This window comes from Carassius carassius, chromosome 36 (genome assembly GCF_963082965.1).
Source record: "Carassius carassius chromosome 36, fCarCar2.1, whole genome shotgun sequence".
Classification (NCBI taxonomy): Eukaryota; Metazoa; Chordata; class Actinopteri; order Cypriniformes; family Cyprinidae; genus Carassius; species Carassius carassius.
In genome coordinates, this window is record NC_081790.1 from 24,121,520 (window position 1) to 24,148,728 (window position 27,209).

General features: G+C 35.4%; 3 protein-coding genes across 3 annotated transcripts; all 3 read right to left on the reverse strand.

Annotated features, from left to right (window-relative positions):
- Positions 1-19: 19 nt before the first annotated feature.
- septin4a (septin 4a) lies at positions 20-6,481 on the reverse strand. Its single transcript, XM_059526742.1, has 12 exons — positions 6,161-6,481; positions 4,227-4,541; positions 4,022-4,118; positions 3,847-3,933; positions 2,830-2,953; positions 2,582-2,716; positions 2,162-2,279; positions 1,991-2,092; positions 1,812-1,908; positions 682-844; positions 455-554; positions 20-324 (listed from the first exon to the last, which is right to left on the reverse strand). Exons 1-12 carry the CDS (start codon positions 6,185-6,187, stop codon positions 265-267), a joined length of 1,425 nt encoding a protein of 474 aa, XP_059382725.1. The 5' UTR covers positions 6,188-6,481; the 3' UTR covers positions 20-264.
- Positions 6,482-8,744: 2,263 nt separating this feature from the next.
- On the reverse strand, positions 8,745-17,536 carry zgc:162239 (uncharacterized protein LOC558037 homolog). Its single transcript, XM_059526744.1, has 13 exons — positions 16,853-17,536; positions 16,649-16,702; positions 16,217-16,263; positions 15,650-15,874; positions 15,393-15,477; positions 15,160-15,246; positions 14,931-15,054; positions 10,835-10,969; positions 10,604-10,721; positions 10,355-10,456; positions 9,399-9,495; positions 8,956-9,095; positions 8,745-8,851 (listed from the first exon to the last, which is right to left on the reverse strand). Exons 2-13 carry the CDS (start codon positions 16,665-16,667, stop codon positions 8,840-8,842), a joined length of 1,191 nt encoding a protein of 396 aa, XP_059382727.1. The 5' UTR covers positions 16,668-16,702; positions 16,853-17,536; the 3' UTR covers positions 8,745-8,839.
- Positions 17,537-17,546: 10 nt separating this feature from the next.
- On the reverse strand, positions 17,547-26,039 carry LOC132117449 (LIM domain kinase 1-like). The gene is made up of 15 exons (XM_059526743.1): positions 25,825-26,039; positions 24,228-24,366; positions 23,113-23,222; positions 22,849-23,016; positions 22,620-22,725; positions 22,345-22,529; positions 20,617-20,806; positions 20,437-20,523; positions 20,226-20,357; positions 19,413-19,466; positions 19,180-19,245; positions 18,936-19,095; positions 18,792-18,847; positions 18,544-18,701; positions 17,547-18,454 (listed from the first exon to the last, which is right to left on the reverse strand). Exons 1-15 carry the CDS (start codon positions 25,872-25,874, stop codon positions 18,268-18,270), a joined length of 1,848 nt encoding a protein of 615 aa, XP_059382726.1. The 5' UTR covers positions 25,875-26,039; the 3' UTR covers positions 17,547-18,267.
- Positions 26,040-27,209: the final 1,170 nt, after the last annotated feature.

The window sequence follows — 27,209 nt, forward strand, 5'->3', positions numbered from 1 at the left end:
TGACGATTCATAATAAATCTTATGACATTTACAAGTCAAGTTGTATTGGTCTTATTTCTTATGCATCACAGCAGTCGTATTTACATTCAATCTAAAATATTAAAAGTATTTCTGTAGATGTATTCATACCTTTTCAGACGGCTAATTTAGGACACATTCCTTCAAACACCTACTTTCACAAGATGCACACATTATATAGTTATATAGTTAATATTCTCTGCACCTTTGACATCGTAAACATTTCAGTTAATTGATTAGTCTGTCTTAATATCCATGATGCATCTGTTCCTGAATCCTTTCCAGAACTTCCTGCATTCGGCGCAACTGCAGAAGGAGAAAGTAACCAGATTAATTACAACTATCAGAGAACTTTAATGAAATGAGAGACTTAACAAGCACCAAACATGCACTGGAGACATTGTATGCATCTAATTAAAAAACAAAACTGTATTACCTCTTCATCTTTCTCCCAAATAAGTCGCTCAGTCTCGCTGTCCACCGGCATCAGAGGCACAGGAAGATCTGAGGTGCTGTCTCTTTGCCGGTTACACAGGCTGGATGAAAGAAACAGTAACATAAACCACACAGGAAGGTCAGTGATGAAGCATCATGATCATGAATAAGCACACCATTAATTTACACTAAAGAATATAGTCTGATGATGTCAGTTCATCCTCTGACCTGCGTTTCCTCTCCCTGACCACCATGCGGGTCATGTTCTGGATGCACTGAGCGCGGTAATTCTCGTAATGAGCTTCCCGTGTCACATCCTTCAGGTCTTGCATGTGCGTGCGCACCAACATGTTCCTCAGCTTCAGGAAGTCGGAGTGAGCAGGGTTCTCCACTGCAAGAGCCATTTTGATTTAATATATAGTACATATGTGTGCTGTACAGAAGTGATGAGCACTTTCAAAACAACGGCTTCATGAATTTTTAGTTTCGAATCATATCATACTCATATTTTACACATACTACCAAAGTGACATGATTTCAGTAAACGAGGCTGTTTCTAAACTAAAATGTTTTCGACATTTCAGTGATCCACTGCTAGAGGTGAGCTCTGTGAACCCCTAAATCGTACAAGATCACTGAGATTGCCCCATAACGGTAAACCACTGAACAAGCGTCTAATTCTGTCCTGATTTCAGATCAGATTTTATAAATTTGTATAATTATAAGGAATAATAGTATAGTTAATAATCATTTAATGTCCCGATTAGCCGAGACATTCATTGAATAACCAAAACAAACCCTGAAAATGGATAAAAGATCATATGCAGACACTTAATATTTAATGGATGGTTAGATAATTTTAGTTTACCCTATTTATATGCATGTTTGGACTGAGTTTTCATTGCATTTACACAGTTTTGACCGTTAGGTGTCACTAGTGTGTGGTTTAGAACACTTCGAAATATTGAATCATTTTGCGAAGCAATTGGTTCAGTTGTTTCAAAGATTTGAAAAGCTTCGTTTCTCTCATCAAAACTGTACCTATATATGGAACTTTGTATCCAGCTCTCTATATATCGAACGATAGCTAAGCTACATTTTTGTTACAAATTAAATAACTTGCATCATCCCAAATAAATAAATAAATAATCACTGGCTAAAAATATAGTTTACACTTTTCACCAATATTACAATCAAGATGTTGAGATTTGCTATTTAATACATATCGCTATGTATCCAGGTAAGAGCATACTGTACAGATTATTACTGTTTTTGCAAGGACACTTAATTAATCGTCTGTGTACAAACAGAAGAGTATGTACAATAGTACATTAAAGTCTACGATGAGGTCTAAGTACCTTCCACCACACCCCAGGGGTACTGACGGCCTCTGAAGCGCCTGCCTTGGCTTTCAACTTGGACATTACTGCCAATTACTGCAAAGGGAATGGTGTCCTGTAACAAAGAAGGAAATCCACATGTCAGTTTGGTCTGTGTTATGGTAAGTGTGATGTAAATATGGAGCAGGGCAGGGCACCTTCAGTTCCTGGTGTTGAAGTTTGAACTCCTCATCTTCATCTGAATCACATTCAGGGAACTGGTAGATGTTAATATCGAATCTCTCAATCTCCATACGAATCTAGAGAAAAAAAAACAAACCCATGAGGACTGTGATATTATATATAGATACTTTTTATACACTCCATACCTTCATTTTCATTTTTCTGACTTCCAGTGGGGTGAGACCATCTGCTTTGGCCAGCACAGGCACTATGTTGACCTTCTCATGTAGCATCTTCATGAACTCCACGTCCATCGGTCTGAGTCTGAGGAGAGACGGGAAGAAAGTGTCACCCATCCCATAATTCCTGAGGTACATTTCCAAAACAAAATGCCAGTGCCACCTCTATTGGTTCATATTATCATTAAACTGATTTAATCTTAAATAGTGGTTGATTGATATGGGTTTTACAACATGCTGATTGCAATATTTCAGAGGTTTCAAAAAATCAATATAGAACATGATTCTGGGATTGACTTAATAACTAAACACCTTTTTTTTTAGATGATGCTGATAACCTAAAAATACTAAATGCTAGTAGCTACAGTAGTTGTCAGGGAATGTTACCCATGGCCATATGGTGAGATGAAGTAGAGGCAGCAGTGCACACGGTTGTCCTGAATGTTTTTACGGTTGAGGCCGCTTTCATCACGAAAGTATTGCTCAAACTGCTGGTCAATGTAGTCCACAACTGTCCTCCAGCTGTTACAGTTAACATAAAATTGAGGTTACAAAACTGAAAACGAGCAAATGTATTTGTATCAGCAAAGTCCAACATGTATTCGGAGAGAAATGACTTCATTTTGTAGTTCCACCTCTCTGTGTTGTTGACAGCATCCCCGAATCCTGGTGTATCCACAATGGTGAGTTTCAGTTTGACTCCTTTCTCCTCTATAGCCACAGTGTGTTTCGTGATTTCCACTGTCTGTGAGATCCGCTCTTCAATGAGTCAGTGATAAATACAGATAAAGAAAAACAAGAAAACAAGTTAAAAATGTGTGCCTAGTTATTAGAAATGTAATAGTTGAATTAATGGTTTCATGTAGTTTTGAAAATGTATACCATTTTCAAGAAAAGTTAGTTTCATGTGGTGTAACCATCAAGTAATATTAATAACATTTTCCTTACACCTTGAATACATGTTCATATATTAAGCATTATTAAAATGCTTTAAAATATATACTTTTCAAAGTAAATCAATTGTTTTTAACACATATTATGAATGTATTAATTAACAAATATTATTACACTTATTGGGGGGGGGGGTATAACCACATGACTTTTTACAACCTGAACTTTGCCTCGTCATTAAGTCAAATTATCTGATATTTTAAGAGCCGTTTTAGTTCCTCCATATTGGTTGCACCACATGACTTTGATTTAATCCACAAGGGTTTTTAAATATTTCATCAAAATGAATTTTAATTAAAAAATATGTTTGATGGCGTATTTATGTCACTGTAATTTTTAAATTGCAGTTGTTTTCTTAAACAAAAAATGTGTTGTGATTGACTAAACTACATAATGCTTATAAGTTGTTTTACAGAAGAATGAACTCTACACCAATGTTATTTCTAGTATAATTAAAATGCTATTACAGTTTTTCTTACTATTTTCTAAAAAAAAAATATTTGTATGTCTTTACAGTTTACAGTTACAATTTAAGTAATTGTGTTGTGGTTTGTCTTTTTTTTTTTTTTTTCTTTTTATATTTCTACACAATTTTTTTGTTGGTTTATTTAGTTTATTGTAGTATTTCAACTTGTTGTTTTATTCCAGGAAATGTTTGAGTAAATTTTTTATTGATTTTGTTTCGGTTAATGATATCCTACCTTCAGCATTCAGCATCTTCCTGTCTTTGTAAAGGTCTGTGAGGAAGAGGCTGTTGACTAGTGTAGATTTCCCCAAACCCGACTCCCCTGGACGGATCAAAAGAAAGTTTCATTGGACATCAAATTTAATTTTTACTTTGTGCTGGCTGTGACATATAGCATCTGATGACCTCACCTGCCACCATAAGAGTAAAGGCAAACCCCTTTTTCACAGATTTCCTGTGCACTTGGCTAGGCAGCGTTGCAAAGCCAACATACTCCTTATCTTGATCCTAAAAGTTGGGGATGTGATTTAAAAATAAGTATTTTCAAAATTAGGTCCAGAGCAAGCCATCAAATAGGCTGACAACATTATGCATCATACACAGGACTGGCATTACCTCAGCAGAGTCATAGGGGTCAAATCTGCCCCAAGGACTTTTTGGGCGAGAGGGGCTCAGGGGAGAATCCAGAGAGCTCATGGAGCTGAGCTGTCCACGGTGGGGTAACTCCGTCTCAGAGCCCAGGAAACTTCTGTTCATCGGCCGGGTGAAAGTGGGTGTCCCTAGTGTATTAGGGTGGGTGCTGCCATCCGGCTCCCTGTCCATCATGGGCTTCTCACATCCAGGGAAGGTGTGAGCAGCTCTAGGGGGCAGGTCTCTCATGGTATAGGCCAGTTCAGCGTCCTCACAGTCTTCTATGGCTAAACTAGACAACTGCAGATGTGGAACACAAATTACTTTATTGTTTCCATATGTATAAACTTAATAACACACACACACACACACACACATATACATATATATATATATATATATATATATATATATTATATATATATATATAAATAAAATAATCAGTTTGAAGGTTGCACTGTAACAGAAGTAAGCTACATACATCTTTTTTTCTAGTCTTTTTTCTAGTGCTGTCTAACGATTAATCATGATTAATCACATCCAAAATAAAAGCTTTTGTTTACATAATATATGTATGTGTATATATATATCAAAAATTTTGTTTATATGTTAAATATATTTATATATAGTATAAAATATAAGAATATAAATATATAGATGTAAATGGCTACATGTAAATATTTTCTAAATATTTACTGTGTGTGTTTATATATACATAATAAATATATAAAGTATATATTATGTAAACAAAAACTTTTATTTTGGATTCGATTCATTGTTTGACAGCACTATTTATTTTTTGTAACTTATTTGTTTGTTTACTGAATAGTGATTAACCTTTTCTTTCTTCCATCTGATGATTAACCATTTATAGCTACAGTAATGTTGATTACTAGACAATAATATAATAATAGACAAACACTGTAAACCTTAATGGTCAAAATAATTAACTGTTGAGTAGGGATCTCTTAAATTAAGCAATTTCAAACAAATGGACTTTTATGAGTATTCAGTTCTCTTTTTCAAGTTGAAATTGTGTGATATTTTTAAGTTAAATGCATGAGTTATCTTACTCAAATACTGCAGGTATGAGTACAAAATAACAATTTTGATGTAACTTGAGTTTTGCCCACTTATTCAGGTTGACAGTGAAAGACAAAAGCATTTTTGTGGGAAATAAAGAGTGATATTTATATAAGTATTCTTTGATAATCTTTCTAATAATTTCAGAGCTTGACCGACCAAGTCCACATTTACTTTTATTAGCTATATGGAAATGTTTTGGAATTATTTTGGAGCCAGAAAATCATAAGTGGCACTGGCATTTAATCATACACAATTTTAATTTGTCACTTTACTCAATTCCCCTTCATTCTGCCCCAGACCAATTCATCCATAGTTTATTAGCAAACTATTAATTTAACAATATATATATTTTTTTATGAATTACATGTTTTATCACAACAAAATCACAATATCAAATAGATATAAAAGAAAAGAACAGAACAGCTTTGAGCGGTTTGAACGACAGTAAAGGTTCATCTCTGTACAGATTGACTACAGAAAGTCGCTCAGTCTTTAATGCAAACAACGTGACCTGCATTCAGCCTGTCACTGCTCATTAGTCCAGACACATTAATACCTCACACTAATGCTCTGATCTCCAGTAAGATGCTGGAGAAGTGTGGATTGTTTTGTCACAACTCTTACTACATTTCTATCTTAGAGGAGATGAATTGTTATGCATCCATACCTCAGGATCTGGTGCCAATGAAAGCATGTAAACAAAGAGAAAAAATATTATTCAAGTTTCAAAATTTATCTAGATTTAGTCGGATGCGTCAATGACCTACATAAGCAAATCCATTATGTAAAAATGTATTGTGTTTATCTTAAAAAAAAAAAAAAAAAAGTCTTACCGCGCTCGCGCTGCCTGTACATCGCATTCACGAACCTGTTGGTGGTCGACGACAGGTGCTCCATGTTCCCAGACGGAGTTTACATCCACTTGTCAATGCTTTGGGTGTTTTTCTAATGATCTTTTCCTCTATGCGGGGTTTATCTGTGGAGTTAATATCCGCACTAAAATTAACGTACCTTCCCTGACCCTTAAAACGCTTGGTAACCTACATACGGATGAAAGCAGGCACAACTAACGCGGTTGACTGTCCAATCTGACAACGGCTCAGTGCAATCAGTGAGAGCAGCGCGTCGCGTTCACTCGCGTTTCAGTTGCGTCGCGTTTATAAACAAGTCTTTGATTGGTCGCTTAGGTGCCAACGCCAGCTTAAAGATGCGTTGGTTGGCGTCATTGCGCTCGTTTGTAGGTACACTACTATAATTATATTGCGTTTAAAATATGAATGAGATTGAAAACCTTAACATATAATATGCCAAGTAAAATAATAAATGTCTTTATCTGTGAACAAATCGCCATAACCATGAAAAGACATGATTACTTTCATTATAGTAGCTCAATGGAAAAAAATGAATAAATAATAATTTTTACATACCAAATGATCAGTTACAGATAAACTGTAAGTCTATGTTATTCATTTAAAAAGAATGTAAAAACTCTACAGTAAACTCGATCCGCTGGAAATTAACATTATATAATATACAAAACCAAAGGCCTGCATTCAATGTGAAAAAACAATAATTTAGTAAAAAAAAAAAAGAGTATGAATTGTGCTATGAATTATTATAAATATGAATAAATTATATATTGCCATGTGAAATCTAATATTTAGGAAAATAGGCAGTTGCACAGATAGACCCCAAGAGGTGCTCAAGCAGCTGCCCTTTTGACCTCTGACTATACAAGTTCCTTTTTTTAGACTTTTTATATTTTACTTTTTTATATAAGTTTGGTCAATGGTATCACTTCTGAATATGGCAGATAACTGAATTTTAATGCTAATAGACCTTAGTTGGGATTGGACCGTATTTAGTGTTTGACAGGCATGAAAATGAAGCTGTGAGAAATAGAAGTGCAGGCTTGTACAGGACAGTGGTTTAACAATACCAATTATTCAGTCGACAAAACATCTTTCTGAAAAGAAAAAACTTCAGTGGACAAAGTTGTGTAAGTTTGAGATTTGATAATAAATATGGTTATTAAATACTGGAGCGAACACCTGGAGGAAGCAATCACCAGTCACTCTCAAGTTGATGAATGCTGGAGTGACAGCATCTCACAAGATTTAGTTGATTTGTCTGTATGAAGAAGTGATGTTGCCCTTTAAGTGTCAGTTTGTATTATAATGTTTATTAAGCTAAAAAAAATTCTATTTCTCTAATAGTTTTGTCCTATAACAATAATTATACTTTTCTAACTCTTTCCTTTGTTAGCACTCTTGGTGTATCATATATTAACCATTTAGACTACTCCATCAGCATTGTAAGTAGGCTGTGCATTCTATTTCTCCTCTCAGTCACTGTTTTAATTTCAAACATCTCATATCAACATTAATCATAGACTATATATGATTTTTCAATAGACAACTGCCATTTTTTGTAATTTGTAACTTTTTTTTCAGCTTCATGACTGACAGGGATTCTTAACAACAGCAGCCCGTCATGTGTGAGGAGTTAAATTGGTTTGTCCTGTGGCAAATAGTGACCACTGAAGAGGATGTGGCACGGGTTATCATGCGCCAGGAAACAGTCACATTTCAAATGTGTTGCCAATCTGTACTGTTGCACTGCAATATTTAAACTGTAAATTTGGCAATTCAAATCTGATTCCAAACATTAATCTTATACTAATCTAATAGACAAAAAACTAATCTAAAAACTGTCTTCTAGGGTGGTTTTTCCAAACTCCTTCCACAGGAGGTCACTCTGCAAATTCTTGCACATCAGAGCAATTCAAAGACGGCTTGTCATAAGGTGAGATCTTGATTTCAAGTTGTTGTTTTTTCTAAAATAAAATTATCATATATTACCATTCATTCATAGATATGAAGTTTTTGAGGAGCCATTATATGACATTTAAAAAAAAGAACTAACCGTATCTTGAACTTAACTTTACATAAGCACATCATATCTTATTTTAAGAAACACCTAAAGGTGTGTCTGGGTTCTGCTCACCTATCAATATATTACTACTGGATACATTTGACAGTTTTTTCTTTTCTTTTCTTGCAGAAGAAATTTTAAAGAAAACATAGCAGCTGTGTCTCTCAGAAAGTGTTATTTTGTCTTTTCAGAGACAATAAATGACAATACATGTGCATTTAACAGTAAAGCATTGATTTGTTTCCTGAGTAAAAATATGAGTACCCTAATTTAAAGTTATGCAGTAAAAAGAGGCTGATTGTATTTTAGTTACATAGTTTCTATTTTTATTTATTTATTTTTGTTTCGCCCCAAATAAATGTATGGGTCTAAATGGTAAAAAAATTTTGTTAGACACCTCAATTTAAATAATTCAAACATGCAATAGGGTCATGGCTCTGTCTTTAAGTTAACTTTTTAAAATTGTACATTAAAAAAAAAATATATATATTCTTCAGTAGGCCCTTTCATTGCCTCTTCCGTTTTGAGATTTCAGTGAGACACACATTGTCCTCATCTGTCATCTTGCTGAAAAATCCTTAGACATTCTCCTATTGTTAACAAAAACAAACCAAAGAAAAAAAAGAATTATTGTTATTAACAAGGTCATGAAATTTTCTCAGTGCTAAAGGATAAATAAGTTGCCTTTTTATACCAAGAATGGGTTCCTGCACAGGCTATTTATACGATAGTTCTCATACAACACATAGTGGGTTGTGTGTATCAGGTCCTGCATGTGTGTGCGGATCAACATGTTTCTCAGATGCACAAAATCACTGTGAGATGGATTCTCAACTGTTAGAGAAAGAGAAAAAAGGGATGTTTAAAGAGCACTTTACATACAGTATACCCATCATAAATGACCTCTGTGTTATATTCAGTTAATAGAAAGAAAAGTAGGGGAAAGAGCAATGTTAGAGCAACTTCTCATTTTGTTATTGACAGAAGAGATTCATGTAGATAGGAAACAACACAATGACATAATTTTTATTTTTAAGTCACGTATTCCTGTTAAAATTAATTTAGCTCTTTATATTTTAACATCCTAAATGTTACCTTAAGTATAAATGTAACATCTCATGGTGTAAGTAAACATACCTTCTACAGTGCCCCATGGATAGACACGGGCTCGAACTCTTCTGCCATTTCTCTCTACTACTGTACTACTCCCAATAACAGCAAAGGGTATACTTCTCTATAGGAGGACATAGAAACATTGTAGAGTTGTCACAAAAGTTTTATAAACATTAACAAATAGGCAACAAGATAAATCCTTATAATTTTTATTTTTTTTAAATAAGATTAAAAATGACTGCGTAAATAAACAGTGCACTTATTTATATTGAATGTGCACTTGTACTATACTTAATATTTTAAAAGTATATTTATAAAAACTATACTTGTAAATAATATAATACCAATTAAATAAAAGTATAGTACACTTTCATGACTGTTTTTAACACACGTAAATACACTTTTAAATAGTTCACTTCCTAATAATTTCAAATTAAAAGTTAAAATTTTTTTCAATAACCATCTAGTGTGCTTTAAAGTACAGTCATTTTTATGTAGACTAACATACTAAAGCACATGTATTGATTATTTTAACTGTAATGTGTAATTTGATATTACATTAAAAGGAGGGGTATCGAATGTTTTATAAACAAGGCCCAGTTCGAAGCTGGATTTAAACATCGTTTGTTAATGAAAGATGAGAGTGGTCCCAGCGATAAAAGATTCCGGACATGATTCAGAACTGCAGATAGGTATAGGTAGGTAAAGCTGCATCAAATTTTTGTATTTTGTTGGCATTCTGACTCTTTAGCTCCACCCACAGTGCACCGCCAGGAGCTCAGCTGTTTTCAGAGAATAGTAAAGCTGTATCTTTCTTTTATAAATATATTACATTAGTTTACTATAAATGCCTCAGTATTCATTTTAAATCAGTACATTTGACAGTACTCCGATTCTTGGTGAAAAAATATGTCATTACAACTTTAAAGAAGCAAAACAAAATCTGTGACTCTTTTCTAAAAGAAACCTGTAGTCCTGACCTTTATCTCTAGAGTCTGCTGCTTAAACAGATCTTCATTATACGTGTCGCACTCCGAGACCTGGAAGATCCTGATTTTGAATTTATCAATTTCACTCAAAATCTAAGGAGACAAATGGGATTTGTTTAGCTCATCTGGTGGTTTTTGTTGACAGTTCCATGTTCTCAAAAATATCTACATGATACACTTTAGAAACATCTGTCACTGTATGTGAGTTTACTCAGACTTTCAGTACACGTGCCTTCTCACCTTTGCCTTCATATTGCGGGTCTCTTTTGGAGTGAGGCTGTCTGCTTTAGCCAGCACAGGCACAATGTTGACCTTCTGATCCAGGGCTTTCATAAAGTTCACATCAATTGGTTTGAGACTGAGACAGCACAAAGGAAATTTGTCATTTGAACATGGTCTCAGTTTTCATGGTTACTAAAATCCTGGGATAGAAACAGACACAAAAACACCTGTGCCGAGAAGAGGTCTTACCCATGGCCATGAGGCGAAATGAAGTACAGACAGCAGTGCACTCTGTTGTCTGTTATGTTTTTACGGTTCAACCCAATCTCATTTTTGCGGTACTTCTCCATCTCCTGATCTACATAATGAACCGCAGCCTTCCAGCTGGAAGAAAAACCATGTGTAAATACCTTTTTGCATTTTTAAGGCCCTATCATACACCTGGCACAAAGCAGCACAAAGCACAGTGTAAGTGTTTTTGCTAGTTTCAGGCACACGCAGGTCTCATTTTCAAGTCCTGCGCCGCGCTGCTCAAATAGCAAGTGCATTTGTGTGCCCATGGGCGTACTGGTCTAAAAGAGAGGTGTGTTCAGGCACACTGTTGGGGTGTTGCTTTTTGAGAAACTGAAAATAGACTGCGCCATAGACCAACTCAAACCTTGTCTAAAGTCTGGCATATATTTGGCTGTCTAGTATATTTTATTTGTTATATACGCGGGTGCAAAACACGCATACACTTTGCTTATTACACACACACAGCAGCTCACAAACATTTTTTTTAATGAAAAATTACATTCTGCCATGTAAATAGCGAACCCACCATGGCTTTAGTGCAACTGGCTTTTAAAGGGGATGGGAGATAAGACTCTGATTGGTTTATTGCACGTTTCGCCCAAAACACACCCATTACTCATTAGGAGAATAGGGACAACCCGTTTAGACCATTTGCCTGGGTGCGCCAACCGTTTTCCAGTTGTTAAACTAGCAAAGATGGATCCATACACGCCCTGAGTGCACCTGCGCCGTGTGCTTTAGACCAGTGGTTCCCAAACTTTTCCATTCCACGACCCACCTAGACAAGTGTAATATATTTCACGACCCACCAAAATATTAAAAAAAAAAAAAAAACAACGAGTGAAATTACTTTAAACCTAATCTTACTTAAAATTTTTATGACAGAAATTAAGTATTTAAGAAAAATAACCATTTTATTTTAGAGTACAACTGAAAATTTCACTACAAATTTACAAGTTTTAATTTTTGTTTACTGGCGTTAAAATATGTAGTGTCCATAAAAACGTGAAGCAGGCTCACTCCAGTGAAGTGTGATCTGCGCTGCTGTGTTTTGTTGCATTCATGATCCTTCCGTGTGTGTCGGCGAGAACGGAGCACAATCCAACACTTTTTTAGAAAAGCATAAGAAGCAAAGCAGAACTATCTAAAACAGTTTGGAGATTAAAATAATTGTGAAATAGGTAAAAAAAGACCGATTGAACCTTTTAATGACATTGCTCTGAGACCTTCAAAACACGCAACGCACACGGACTTAATTGCAATTTGAAAATCACACTAAGGATATTGCAGTTCATTATTAATGTTGGTGGGCTATATCGTTGTGATGAGTGGGTTCCCAGTTCCCGCCTCCTTCTTCCTGTGATTGTGAAGATTTTAATGTTTTACACTGGTGCCGAAGCCAGGGAGGAAGGAGGGGCGCGCTGCCGAAGATCCTTCGCCGCTGGGGTGAATCCGCAGTGCCATCGAGCAGGGCGAAGGAGTCTGCCGCCGAGGGTGCTCGATGTGGTGGGCTGGAGTGAGTTGCCGGGGGGGGGGGGGGGGGGCGAACTCACTCCAGCCCACCGCCTCGATGACTCCTTCGTGGAAAGAGGTGGGAACCGGCGGACAATCAAACAAAGTTTTAATAACCAAATAAACACAAAACAGCGCGACAGCCCCTCTCGGATGACTGCCGTGCACAAATAAAAAACAAACACAAAATAAAACCCAGGCCTGGTCCTCTCTCGTCCTTCACTGTCATCGCTCCTCTTTTGTATCTTTCCGATCTCCTCCGTGGTTCTTGAGACCGGTGAGTGTTGCTCATTTCCCAATCACTCCACCGGCCTAGCTCTGTTCCCATGGCACTAGGCCCCGCCCCACTCGTCACATTCGTGCAGCCCTAGACTGAACTGTGTTAGTGTCTGTGTGTCATTGAAACGCAAAATTAGCTGCAGCCAAGTGACTTTGTGCGACCCACCTTGTTCCATTCCGTGACCCACGAGTGGGTCGCGACCCACAGTTTGAAAACCCCTGCTTTAGACCATGTGCTTAGTTTGTTAAAATAGGGCCCTTAATATTTCTTCTTAACAAGCAGTCACTCAAGTTATGTGATTCAATTTGGTAATTCTAAAACAGCTTTTAAAAAAGTGCTCAATAACCTGCGCTGGGTAGTAATTACAAAGATATAGAAGCCCAAGAGTCGAAACACTGTTGTGTTATGGGTAACAGTCTGTAGATGGCGCTGTTGAGGCGCAGCCCCCATTATGGACTGAAAGCTGCTGAAATTGTTAGCGACAGTTTGAGTGTAGAGGTTTTGCTGTTCGTTTTTAGAAATCTATACAAAACTTGAACTGGCTAGTAGCTGGCTAGCAAGTAGCTGGCTAGTAGTACACTAGTTTCCGAAATATGGTCAGAGTTCTTTTTTGTTCATGTGTGCATTTGCTAGATTATACACCTTTTTGACTAATGCTTCCATTCTATGTCAGTGCGTCTTCTCTCACAAAAGGAAAAAAAATACAAACAAACTTTTCATACACGAATGCACACACAATAGATGGTGGTTTCTGATTAATTACTGAGATCTTATAGCACCACTTCCATTTTAGTACTGTTTATAGTTCATGTGTGCACTTGCTAGATTGCACATCTTTTTTCTGTACCTTTCCGCCTGTAATAGGACATTCACAGATTGTTTTTGTTCTTGCCATTGGAACGTTCACTGTGTGCACTTTCACTGAAGATGTTGAAAAACAAGTTGTTAATATTTTTGTGATATTCTTGTTAAAGGTGAACTGTCTTTAGAAATGCTCATTTATAATTTTATTTATTTAGTTATTTTTACAAATTATATATATGGTGATGTTCACTAATGTCAAAATCAACATTTGAATAAATCTTATTACTGTGTGTCTGCCTATATATTATTTCATGAATTTCTGTTATTCATATAACAAGGAAAATGCATAATAGAACATAAATATTGATAGATTAAAGGTTTGCAATAATTTTATAATTGTATCTTTGCAAACCGTAAGTGGTAGGCTAATGAAGCCGATTCGGTGGGGGACATACCCTTACAAAAAAGTGCAATAGGAATCTTATATTATATAGGAATCAAAATATTATAGTAATCTTATAGGAATACTAGGCCTATAGTAACTTGGGACATACTACAGAAGTACGATAAGACTACTATAGAAATACTATAGCAGCTTTAAAATATTATAGAGGTATTACAGAACATCACAGAATATGTTATGTTCTGTAATACCTCTACCTCTATAATATCCTAGAGCCGCTATAGTATTTCTATAGTAGTCTTATAGTACTTCTATAGTAATATTTTGTCCCAAAATACTATTTTCCTAAGGGTAATTAGGCCATGCATAACCAACACATAGACGAATATTTTCTGTCATTTAACGTCGGTCATCCTCATTAATGTATTTTAAATTGTTTTCATATTTAGATATGACGGCCAGAAAAAATTAAGTTCTGTTAAGTTTTTGTTATGTTAAGTTTTTCAGTGCCATTGACTCCCGTTATTTCTCGGCGTTTTCCTTCAGTTTTCAGTCCATAAAGGCGGCCGCGCCGTCACGTCATGGGGGCAACTGTTGCTATGGAGCGTTCTATTGAGTTTCGCCTCTTGGGCTTCTATACTCTTTGGTAATTATTTCCATGTAATCTGAATTACATACTCAGATTACAGACTGGCAGTAATATTTTTATAATTTATTGATTTTCTCTAATTCTTATTTTTTTCTCTTTTAATTTTCGTTAAAAATCTGTAAACATTAATGGTCCTTTTAAAGTAATAAACAAATTAGTGTTACTGTGTGGTTGCCTCATGGGGTGCCTGGCTGGGAGCATATGATGAGCTGTATTTCCCAAAAATATCACATAACCATCTTTTATTTGACAGTATTACAGGAAAATAAATGAATAATACAAGTCTTTGCTGTTGCAAGATATATCTTGACCACTATGTCAGTATAGGTTCAAGACCATTATCATATGAATGAGTGGAACATAAACAAAAAATGAATGAGTACACATTTAAAACTTAAAATACCTTTCATGATTATTAATGGCATCTCCAAAACCAGGGGTGTCGATAACAGTGAGTCTTAGATTTACTCCCTCTTCAACAATGTCTAAAGTGTTTTTCGTTACTGATACTGTCCGAGCTATCTTCTCTGTGAAAGAGATATTAATACATTTCACAATCTAATCTTCTCTGCAGTTTGGTATACTACTTTTATAAGTAGTATACAAATGTTGTTCAATAATGTTAGGTTTACCTGAAACACCAGGCATGCATCTGTCCATATAGAGGTTTGTGTGGAAAAGGCTGTTGACAAGAGTGGATTTGCCTAAGCCAGACTCACCTAAACATATAAATGATATATTTTAGGATTATAAACATTCCAAGAAAAAATACATTTTAAAATGCATTAAAGTTTTAAATTGTAATTAGACTTCTTTTAAAAAATGTGTAGTGTGTGTGTATGTATGTATGTTACATGTTTCTTACCAACAACCATCAGATTGAACACAAATCCCCTTTTCACTGCTTTCTGTTGTACTTGGTTTGGCAATGTAACAATGCCAACATATTTCTGGGAGGGAGAGTGAAAAATAATCTGGTTTGTGTACAGTACATCACATCATACATCTTTTTAAAGTGTAATACTGTTTTACTGTATTTTTGATCAAATAAATGCAGCCTTTGTAAACATGAGAGACTTCATCATACTTTGGCCACTGAAGGTGGGCAGCATGTTACACTACCTCTAAAAAGCCAGGAGAGTCAAAGCTGCCCCCTGGACTCTTGGGTCTAAGAGGTGATTTGTCATTAGCGGAATGAGTCTCTTCAGCCAGAGAAGAGGATGAGCCAAATATGTGAGACGAATGGATATTTTCATATTTGTCCTCCGCTTCAGTGGAGTCGCAAAGAGAAGTGTCAGGATCCCTGAGGAGACTTTCCATTCCAGAGTCATTCAGAGTTACGGAAAACTAGCAAAAAAAGCATAATGTGACTGAATGTGATGACTGGCAGCTTGTGTAAACTGAATTTGTATTTATTTATTTTTTTAACTTTTTGTTTTTGATTGTTTTGTTTATTAAATACAAAACCTACCTCCCCTACTATGGCAGATATTCATGAAATATGAAGTGGCATGGGAAATAGACAAAAAAAATAATAACAGTTTTAAAAGTAATTTCCTTGACAACATCAACTGTATAAAGCACACATATATGATATTTATCTATAACAATAGCAACTTACTGCTAAGAATAAAGATAAAAAATTATTCACAAACATAAAAATTAACTGTTAAAATTAAAAGTGTTAACTTTACCTTGAAAGTCAATGTCCTCAATCTGTAAACCTATAGTGATTGCTAGATATTGTAAATATTTAATAGATGCTGTTAGACTTTCTTTTTTTTTTGAGAGCCCCTAGTGATGGATGTTTAAATAGCATTTTCATTTAACGTTCGCTTAATACAACAGCAGAGAACGAATTGAGGCTTATATATATATATATATATATACATATTTTATTTTATTTCTGGGCCTTCTAGGAACCGTAAGGTGGTTTAAATATAGTAAGTATAGTAACGTACTCTTTAAGTGATTAAGTTGCGGCCCGATATCCAAATGTTTGTTCATTTAACAGTTAACTTAGATATCCTGATATGTCGTCGCTTGGAGGTATGAAAATGTCCCGGTTGAAACTAACCGTTATTACATAGCGTATGTTTATTGATATTAATAAATACTCACTGTCACTGTGCTTATCCATTATGCTCCTCAACTGTTGATAAATGCTAGTTTTGCCTAGACAAATAAGTACATCGATAACCTCTCGTCAACCAGCACATTCATCGGTTGAAAAAATACAAGAGTTAATCAACTGTAAAATATCCAACGGACAGTGGTGAATGTGTAAAATAATAGTAAATCTATGAAAATCTTATTATTTCTTACTTGTTAAAGAGGATCCGTTTCGGTGAATGAACTAAACCGTCAAACTGGCTTCAGTGAATTCAAATGAAAACATGACATTTATTCGTTCCGTCAGTTGGGAGTTTCACAGTATCTTACACGTGTAACAGAAAATTAGACATACATGAATGTAAAATAATAGCCTAATATTAATAATAAAAAAGTCTACAATCGTACATAAACAATAAAGACAATTTAAAATGTAATGAAACCCCAGACTACTTTTTCTGAGATTTTAGCAGAGGTGTTTGTGTTGCACATCATGATGGAAGACTATGTTAGCATCCAATAATTTTAACTGTTGGAAGAAACTGGTTAATTTGAATCCGCTAGAAATATTAAAAGCATTTTTGCTTACATTTAAATTTACATTTAGTCATTTAGCAGATGATTTTATACAAAGCAAGCAGGACAATGGAAGCAATCAAAATCATCAAAAGAGCAATGATATACAAGTGCTATACAAGTCTCAGTTAACTTAACGCAGTACACATAAGGTCTTTTATTTTAGCTTACATTTATAATACTAACAATCTATTAGCACCATTGTGTCTGAGAACAGTACAAACAGATCAAAATGACTACAGCAGATTGTACTACCAAAAACAAGTAAAAAAAATAAAATAAATAAATACAGTGACCCTAAAATGTATTTAGACACTTAAATGTAGCATTACATAGCAAAATATGAAAATTGAATACTAAGGGGAAAAAAGTAAGGGTCACTGCAAAAATGGCTCAGAAAAAGTATTTAACCACATTCATACATGATCTGGGGTCAGTTGCATAACCTAAGCCTCGGTGTTAAGATTTTGTCTTAAGAACTAGTCTGACCAACTAGCAGTTAGCAAAGGGTAATGAGTCTTATTTCTGTCAGGAGGACCACTATAGTCAAAGATGACTCACAGTTAGCGTACAGTTTGGATTGGAGGAAAGGTTCTATTCTAGCAGCCTAGAATGGATAAGAGCAGGGAGAGCAGCAATAACCCCCCATGTTAAACAGAACATAACAAACATGAATGTAGATATCATTAAGGTTCAAAATTTTATGTAACATTTAAGATCTTAGTCTGATTCAATGAGCCTCAAAAGGCTGAATCCTGACTGACGAGAGGAGGAGTTGGGGATGGAGGTGGGTAATTAGCTATTGAGCAACGTGAAAGCTGGTGATAATACTGAAGGACCTTATATATGAGTGCTGTTATAGTTGTTGCATTCCTATAGGTAGACATGGATCAACTGAGAGTCAGCTGACGCTAGCTTGACTAACGTGGACTGCCAGAACTGACACTATGCTTGATTTTTCTGATTCAAAATAATAAAATCTAGGTTTTAACGTAACAGATGAACTTGTAAGACTAGTCTTTTGTTCAACCGCCCACAGATCACATGAAATTTCAGCTTCTGCCTAAGGCTGAATTCTCCATCTGTTTCGCAGATGGAATCCCATAAATTTGTTTTGACTGGCTGTGGTTCTCCCAAAACGTTTGGCGGATTTTATCTAGTTCTGACATCAAAGGAAGTCGAATCTCCATGTGCATCATTAGGTTCTCCAGCCACTCCTCTAATTTAGCAAAACTGGGACTATAGAAAGAAATAGGGAGAAAAGGCCACGTTTCAGCATATGAGATTTTGTTTATGGTAAGGTTATGTAGATGACCAATGACAATCACCGTTTTTCAGCCTCCAAGGCACAGCAAAGAACCGCAATGGGAAAGAAAGCCGGAGGGCAATCTTTGGACCAGCATCGCTTCAAAAATTCATTCACATTCAGTCCATACTCCTGTGTGCGAGGGAGGTCATCCGGATCGGCATATACTCTTCCAATAATCTGCCATAAGGATGGAATATACATATACTGTATGTTAAATTATCTTTATATAAAAATTTGGACTTAAGGTAGAGAAATATGTAAGTTCACCTCACAAACGACAATCCCAAATGAGAAAATGTCAACATGTTCATCGTAGATTTTTCCTGCAGGTGAGAAATAACATGTAAAAAAGAAAAAAATCACAAAACTGAAAAAAGGTCAATCCTTTGATTGTTAATTCATATGGCTCACCTTGGATCATTTCTGGTGCCATCCAATAGGGGTTGCCCACCACCGTATACCGTTTTTTACGACCAAGCTTGTTCAGTTTGGACACTTGTCCAGGAGAGGAGCTCTTTTCTTCCTTTACAAGCCGGGCCAAACCAAAGTCTGCAACTACCACTGTTTGGTTCTGTGAGGAAAACCAGTACTGTCACACAATTCAGCTCAGTTGGAGACATGCTCTACGTTTAGAAGTATTCAGATGTATTCTGACCTCTTGGACAAAGCAGTTGTGTGAGTTCAGATCCCGATGAATGACATTCATTGAATGAAGGTAAGCCTGGATTGGGCAGAGAAAATACATGTATTTGGATGCTAACTATAGCTTCAGATTCATATTCTTTGTCAAAACATGTCTTTGTATTAAGCAATTCGGCAAGGGTTTGAAGATCTAATGAAAAGATTTCCATCTTTTATTGCATTGTTGGATTGCTCTTCATTACGTACCATTCCAGCGGCAATGTCCTTGGCATAGCTCACTCTAACTTTCCAAGTGTGATCCTTGTCACAAATAATGAAAAAAAATTTGTTTATTAACTCAGAACCATAACAGCATGCTTTTCGACAAGAATATATGGACTTCATGAGATGAAATTATATACAGTAAGGAAAGAACAAACAGGAGGTAGAGCTTTTTCACATTTGGCTCCCAAACTCTGGAATAGCCTTCCTGATAATGTTCGGGGTTCAGACCCACTCTCTCTGTTTAAATCTAGATTAAAAACGCATCTCTTTCGCCAAGCATTTGAATAATGTATCTTAAATTGTGAGTATAGTTGTATCTGATCAAATGTGCATTCTGATTCTTTAGCTTGGGTTAAACTAATCAATTTTACTTTGTTGGAACAGCAGCTATGCTAATGATGTCTCTATTTGTTTCTATGTTGGTAACTAGGATTTACACAAGCTCCAGTCTGGATCCAGAACACCTGAGAAGAGATGATGCTGACCCTCAGAGGACCCCAGATGATGCTAACCCTGAATCAACAAACAGAACTAACAAATATTGCTACAAGTGTGACTGCATCATATAATAATGATTAATTATTAATAAAATTAATATTGTTCATCATCTGGCTGACTACGACTTGTATACATTTTTCTACAAATCCTGTCATAGGTGCACAAACTGACAGTCACCACTTATAAGCTATTACTAAATATTGTAGAAACATAATTTTCTGTAAAGTTGCTTTGTAACGTTTTGTATTGTAAAAAGCGCTATACAAATAAACTTGAATTGAATTGAATTGAACAAACCTTTTTCTGGATGGTGTCCCTCAGCGTTCCTCCTTGCACATACTCAGTGATCAGGTTCAGTCGTTTGTCTTTGTAGAGAATGCCGATAAACTTTAAGACATTAGGATGCTCTAGGCATCTCATAACTTTGACCTGGAGCCAAAAACGTTTAGATTAGCAAACAATCCATTTGCGCCATAGCAGTCTGAGAAAGAAAAAAACTATGACGAACCTCTTTCAAGAATGTCTTCTGAGTCTCTTCATCGAACTGAAGAAGTTCCTTAATCACCATGACCTCACCTGTTTCCGAATGCGTCACCTGAAAACCCAAAGGAAGCGGTTAATTCCTTCATTCCATCAGTCTGTGATCTCAGGTGATACTCTATGTGATCATTCAGACATACTGCTTTACCTTTATGGCTTGTCCAAAACAACCTTTACCCAAAACTTCACCGTATATGAGGTCAGAGGGTCGGAAGATACGTTGTGTTTTGTCAGTGGGGTCAAAACGCAGAGACTCTGATCGATTAATGTCTCTTCTATGGGAAAGAAGTGCAGCATGCCGTTGTGAGCATGGACCTTTATCAATGCTGCAGCTGCGCCTACAGAGGCAGACAAACAGAAATTAATAATTAATAAAAGAGCCTGACATAAATACGACCTTTTAAATTATTTGGTGCTTTTTTTAAACTAAAAATTCCAGTTTTATCTTCACAGGGAAAATGTTTATGTGTATAATTTCACACCTATAAGAAACCTGTATGCAGTTCTCAAAAATGACTTTCAGATTTCTTTATCAAATAACATTTGATATATTTTCTTAATTTTAGTCCTATTATCCAGTAAAAACCTCTAAAAATCATCTTACAGTACATAACACGATTTCAAGACTTGTTTCCAAAGAATATTGATATGTGACTCTGGAGCACAAAACCAGTCTTAAGTCGCACAGGTATATTTGTAGTCAAAATGATTGATTTTTCTTCTATGGCAAAAATCATTAGGATATTAAGTAAAGATCATGTGCCATGAAGATATTTAGTAAACTTCCTACCATACATATATCAAAACTTAATTTTTGATTAGTAATATGCATTGCTAAGGACTTCATTCGGACAACTGTAAGGCGATTTTCTCAATATTTTTATTTTTTAAGACGTATCTGGAATCTGTATCTCGGTCAAATATAGTCCGATCGTAACAAACCATACATTAATGGAAAGCTTATTTACCAGCTTTCAGGTGATGTATAGATCTCAAATAAAAAAAACGGACCCTTATGACTGGTTTTGTGTTCCAGTGTAACACATGTTCATGGTCTATTGGCAAAATGACTTTTGTTTTTTTCTTGTTTTAAGTATACATCTTTAAAACAAATTATGGGAACAATTTAGAATAACACTTGTTAACTATTAACTACGACATTTCTCTCAATAAATTTGCTGCTTATTAATAGTTAGTAAGGTATTTGTTAGGTTTAGGTATTGGGTAAGATTAGGGATGTAGAATAAGGTCAAGTAGAATAAGACATTAATATGTTCTTAATTAGCACTAATACATGGCTAATATTCTAGTAATATGCATGCTAATAAGCAACTAATAGGTGTTACCTATTCTAAAGTGTTGCCCAAATTACCACAGGAAAGAATAAATTAAAGGAATAGTTCACCCAAAAATGAAAATTCTGTCATCATTTACTCACCCTCACATCATTCCAAACCTGTATGAGTTGCTTTCTAGAAGATATTTCTAGAAGATATTTTGATGATTGCTAGTAATCAAACAGTTGGTGGTTGCCACTGACTTCCATAGTAGGGAAAAATACTATGGAAGTCAGTGGCAATCACAAACTGCTTGATTACCAGCAATCTTCAAAATATCTTCTTTTATGTTCAACATAAGAAAGCAACTCATACAGGTTTGAAACGACATGAGGGTGAGTAAATGATGACAGAACTTTCATTTTTGAGTAAACTTTCCCTTTCATTTTTTTAATGTGCATTCTCTAAAGAAAATTGCCTATCAAAAAATTAATGTTGCTTATATGTTTAGATATTTTTTTACCTAAAACAAGAAAAAATGATTTTGTTTGCAGTGTAGCATTACATGTAATAAAGTCTAATAGGGCCATAATTCTTACAGAATATTTCTGGATCTAGGGCTTATTTGACTGCTGCTGGAAAGGGGAAAGAAACCTAGTTTTCCAGGCTGGTCCAGTTCTTCTCCCAGTAGGCCAGATAAGTCTTCTTGTTTTGTGAGTTCTTTAGGATCATGTTCAATTGTGATTTGTAACCAGTGCTCTGTATCATGAATCAACTGATCTATCTGTAAAAAAAAAAAAAAGCCAAAATATAAAGGGTAATAGATGAAATGAGCTCTAGATTGTTGTTATCTTATCTGAGGTAAAGGACTGACCTCATTGAGTGGAATGTTCTGGACAGAAATTCCATTGATCTCAAGAATGCTGTCTCCAACATGGATCAAAGGCTTAACTTCAGGGCTCAGGTTGTGCATGTCCACTCTGAATTTTTTATATCAATATTAATTGAATGCTGTCATTAATTTAACAATTTATTTAATAAAATGATGTTTATTGGTCCTATATTTTTGCTCAGGTGTGACTGTGTCTAAATTGACAACTTACTGAGATACAGTGATCAAAGGGCTTGCGTCCTTCTGCTCTACCGTGAAGGATAAACGTCGTCTGCTTTCTGCAGAAGGAGGAAATGACATCGATGTCACAGTATGAGAAAGCCGTGAACATTTTGCTGCAGAGTGTTGCATTGACACCTTCTGATGTCCACATTGTCCGCTATGAGAGAAGAAGAGATCTTATTAACTGAGGTACTTACTTTCCCATCAAAATGCTTAGCAATTGGCAAGTAATAAATGTTTTTACAAAACCAACCAGTATAAATTGGCATTATCCACTAGAGTGAAAGAATCACCATCTCCAATAACCATGCCACAGCTTTCACAGAGAAAACACTCGGGATGGTATTTATGCTTCCCAGCTACCTGCAGAGATGGAAGGAAGAGGCACTGTTATTTTCTAGTACAGTTTATCTTGAATTCAGCTGAAACTGTAAGTGAGGAATTGAGAAGTGGTACAAGGTGGATGACATCATTCTGCAGAAGTGAAGCAGCACAATGAAAGGAAGCAAGATTGTGAGTGGGAGGGGTCCATGACCTCAGGTCACAGCAGGAAATGGTGACAAAACACAAAAACCTCCAAGTTAACCTTTTCAAGATCAAATTGCTGTAACCGTTTAGTGACTGAATTGTTGTCTGGTTGTGCAGTCTACTAAAGGAACGCATGTATTCATGAATCCACTACTATCCAGTTTTTTAGTCAGTATCTTAAAAAAACAGAAATGTCACATTTTGTTGTAAATGCTCTGTTGCTTAACACATTCTTCACAAACGTCTTGTTAGTGTAAGTGCTCAGTGACATTCAAAGATGGCCATGCTTCTTTCCATGCTTTATTTACAACAGCTGATAATTAAAAATATAATACTAAAACTAAAATCAGTCATTTGAAATGTCATAAGTCAATTTAAGCATCACAACAAAAAGGCTTAAATCTCTTTTTGGGATTTGATGAAGATTAAATGTATTTAAATTAAATTTATTAAATTTCTAACACTTTTTTTTTTTTTAAGTTTAAGTTAAATTGAGCAGTAAATGAAAACAAAAGTAAACAGAAATATAAAAATAGATAAAATTAACATGCACATATATCCAATATTGGCCAATGCAGATAAAAGCTAGCTACAGTTAAAAAAAAAAAGAAGTTTTTGTTGTTGTTGTTGTTTTAAGTTTATGTAAATGCACATTATTGGAATATGTTTTTCTGGAAACTTCTATAACAGTCTTTCACCTTCAAAATGTCATGTTAAATTCAGACTATTTTTTCAGTTTATGTAGTACCAAAATATTGAGCATCAAGTTTGTTTTACTAAGCTAACATTTCCCCTTTATTTTTAATGTTATGAACTGATTTGTCAATGTTGTATTCTTACCATAATGAGACCGGTGGTGATAGACTCTGAGCAGCCGTGGCATTGCTCCCCAAATCTTGACCAGTAATCTTTCTTACAGAAGAATTGTCCATCTCTTTCATAGTACCAATGAGAAAGAACCGAATTACATACACAACACCTAACAAAGAGAGAGGGACAGATAAGAAAACTTGTATTTTTATTTACTTATTTATTGCATATTTTTACAAAACTTAAAGAGGTGTCACATTAAAATTTTGTGCTAAATTGGGTCACTTGAATACATTTACTATGTCATGTAACTACTGTTCGTGTCAGATTATGCTGAAGTGAATATTAAATGCTAAAAGCCAGGGGCGTTTTCTTTCTTGCTGCATCTGAGCAGGATGCATGTCATGTGTTCCACAGCTGGTGGTTATCTGCTCTTTTCCTTTCATTCACGGAAACACATGCACATTACACACACACTAATGTACACAGTTTTAAACACTAGCAAACAAAGAGCAGAAAATCAGAATAACAAGAAAGTGTTGTTTAATTCTATGGTTGACAGGGGTGTAAAGTACAGTATTGTTCTTCATTACTATAATTAAGTATTATTTTGGTGAATCTGAGCTTTACCTGTGTTATTGAAACTTGCACTTCTACTCAGATTATATTACCTAAAACAATACGTTTTATTCATTACAACAACATATTGATCTCATTAACCTTTTCTTGAATTAAAAAAATAACTAAATGGATGGATAACTTAATTAAATGAATACATAGATATCACCTAACAAAGCAGTCCATCTTCACAAGTTTCATTTTCTGAATGAAATAAATTTCAGTGTAAAATCTGTCAAAGCATCATTTGAGCATGTCTCTTTAACAGTCTATTTTGTAAGTATATAACACTTTTACATTTTTTATGTCAAGTTCAGCTGAATGTAAAGCTCTTTTGCTTTACTTTAAGAGTGTTTTGTCTAGATACTTGAGAATTTAATATTAATACAGTAAAGATAAGTACAATTTCAATATACGTTATACGCCTCTAGGCCAGATTAAATACACTTTTGCACATTTCATCCACTAGTCTGAAAATAGCACTCTATTACAGACAGGATTCAGCACAAACTCATATATCATTCTTTGTACAAGTTTGCCTGTTATTGTAATGAATATATGCAAAATTATATCTAAATGCCAATGTAATCATAGTCCTGCATCACTTTAATAAAACCAGATTCTCAGTAGAGAAGTGGGAGTGAACAGACCTATTGTGCAACAAACAAAGTATGAATTATTTTTCTGTTTACACAAACACAGTGTTGACTGTGCCAAAGAAGTCTCATCCCAACTCACAAGACCACACACTTCTACACTTCGAGAGGTTATAAACCAAAATATAAGTTTTAATTTTAAAACGTTCTATAATTACGTTATCTCACGATAACAATCTGAAAGTAAACTGTTGACAAAGAAGTTCCTGTTTTTGTTTTACAAGAAATGTACAGACAACGGAAAAACACAACTGTGAGCCTTTTCCGAGAAATAAAGGAAATGAAAGAAGCAAGACATTGAAACTTAAGAGAAAACGTAAAGTAGCAAACAAAACAAGTCCGATGTGACTTACCTTGCCTTCCCTCCTCTCCGGCAATACAGGTCCTGACAAGACTTGAGCATAGCAACAGTAGTAAAGCTCTGCTAGTTTTCTTACTGTCCTCCACTCATTTCATGGGTGGAGTGAAGTGGGAGGAGAGGACCAAACTGTTACATACACGCTCAAATAGTTTTTCTTTCATACTGAGATTCACTAGGCTGCTTCCTGCCAAGAGTCTGAAGAAGAGAGAGACAGATCCCTCCCACTCCTCCTAATTCTAGCCCACCCTCTTCTGCTTTAATCTGTAGCAGAAAGAATGCATTCTGTTTCTGTCAGAGGATATGGAGTTAACCGACCTGTGTCACATGCCAGACCACCTGCTGATAGCCCTCATGAACTACATGACGGGGCAAAGACGTGCGTTTAAATGCCACTGATTCATGAAGGGAGGGTTTGTGTAAGTGTATTCATGCAAGAGAAATTATGAAATGATCTTGCTTTGGAACTGCTCACCACGTGTTTGTTTGAGGGTTACTTACATCCAGTCTTTAAACTTTGAAGTAGAGTGGAGCTGCAAAAGTAATTTAAAATTGTATATTGTAAATAAACAGGTTTGTATATGTAAAGGTTTGCTATCAGAATTATATATAGTGTGGAGGCTATACTGAAAAACGTAAAACAATTATAAAAGCCAAAGTGGTGACTTGTCCTGACCTTACATTTATGTAAAAAAAAAAAAAACAACAACAACAAAAAAGGCTAAATGTTTCAGTTAAACTCTGGCTTCATTACATGGTAAATAAATAATATATAAATAAAATACAATATTAGGATATTCAAATTTTATTTTGGATGATATGCTTAAAATAATTAGGCCTAAATGTAAGATTTACAGAAGATAAGTATTTGAATTGTAATAAATCAATCATGAATTGATTATATATTAAAACTTCTGTCCAGTTGGATTATAGGCTTACAGGTTAGCCAGAGTCAACCTGAGGAAGGGTATCTGCCAGGACAAACTCACACATAAACAGAGGATTGAAGAACACTTAATTCTTCAGACTCCCAGCATATATGGCAAAGCATAAAAACTATCACAGATTACAAACAACCCAGTACTGTGCCTCCCTCCAGCTCTGCCGCCCTCCCTGAAGAGCTGTTATTTTTATGCTCGGTTTGATCAAAATAATAAGGAGATCTCCCTCGATGCTGAGAATCAACCCAGTGAACTGCCTCTCACATTCTCCACCTTAGATGTCTACTCCACTCTGTGTAAGGTGAATGCACGGAAGGCAGCTGGCCCTGACGGAAAACCTGGTCGTGTGCTTAAAGCCTGTGCGGAGCAGCTGGCTGAGGTCTTCACAGACATTTTTAATCTGTCCCTGGCCCAAACAACTGTCCCCACTAGCTTCAAA

Bases quoted from the DNA above. Each gene is read 5' to 3' on its own strand.
- septin4a (XM_059526742.1), bottom strand. From the start codon at position 6,187: ATGCGATGTACAGGCAGCGCGAGCGCG. The intron at 2,954-3,846 runs GTAGGATATCAT...GACTCATTGAAG, and splicing joins GAAGATGCTGAATGCTGAAG to AGCGGATCTCACAGACAGTG. The intron at 2,280-2,581 runs GTAACATTCCCT...GTCTCTCCTCAG, and splicing joins ATCTCACCATATGGCCATGG to ACTCAGACCGATGGACGTGG.
- zgc:162239 (XM_059526744.1), bottom strand. The intron at 15,247-15,392 runs GTAAGAAACATG...TTATATGTTTAG, and splicing joins GTTCAATCTGATGGTTGTTG to GTGAGTCTGGCTTAGGCAAA. The intron at 10,970-14,930 runs GTATTTTAAGTT...TTTTTCTTCCAG, and splicing joins GCCATTAATAATCATGAAAG to CTGGAAGGCTGCGGTTCATT.
- LOC132117449 (XM_059526743.1), bottom strand. From the start codon at position 25,874: ATGCTCAAGTCTTGTCAGGACCTGTATTGCCGGAGAGGAGGGAAGGCA. The intron at 20,358-20,436 runs GTTCGTCATAGT...TTTTGGCTCCAG, and splicing joins AGAAGACATTCTTGAAAGAG to GTCAAAGTTATGAGATGCCT. The intron at 19,246-19,412 runs GTACGTAATGAA...TGCCCAATCCAG, and splicing joins AGGACATTGCCGCTGGAATG to GCTTACCTTCATTCAATGAA.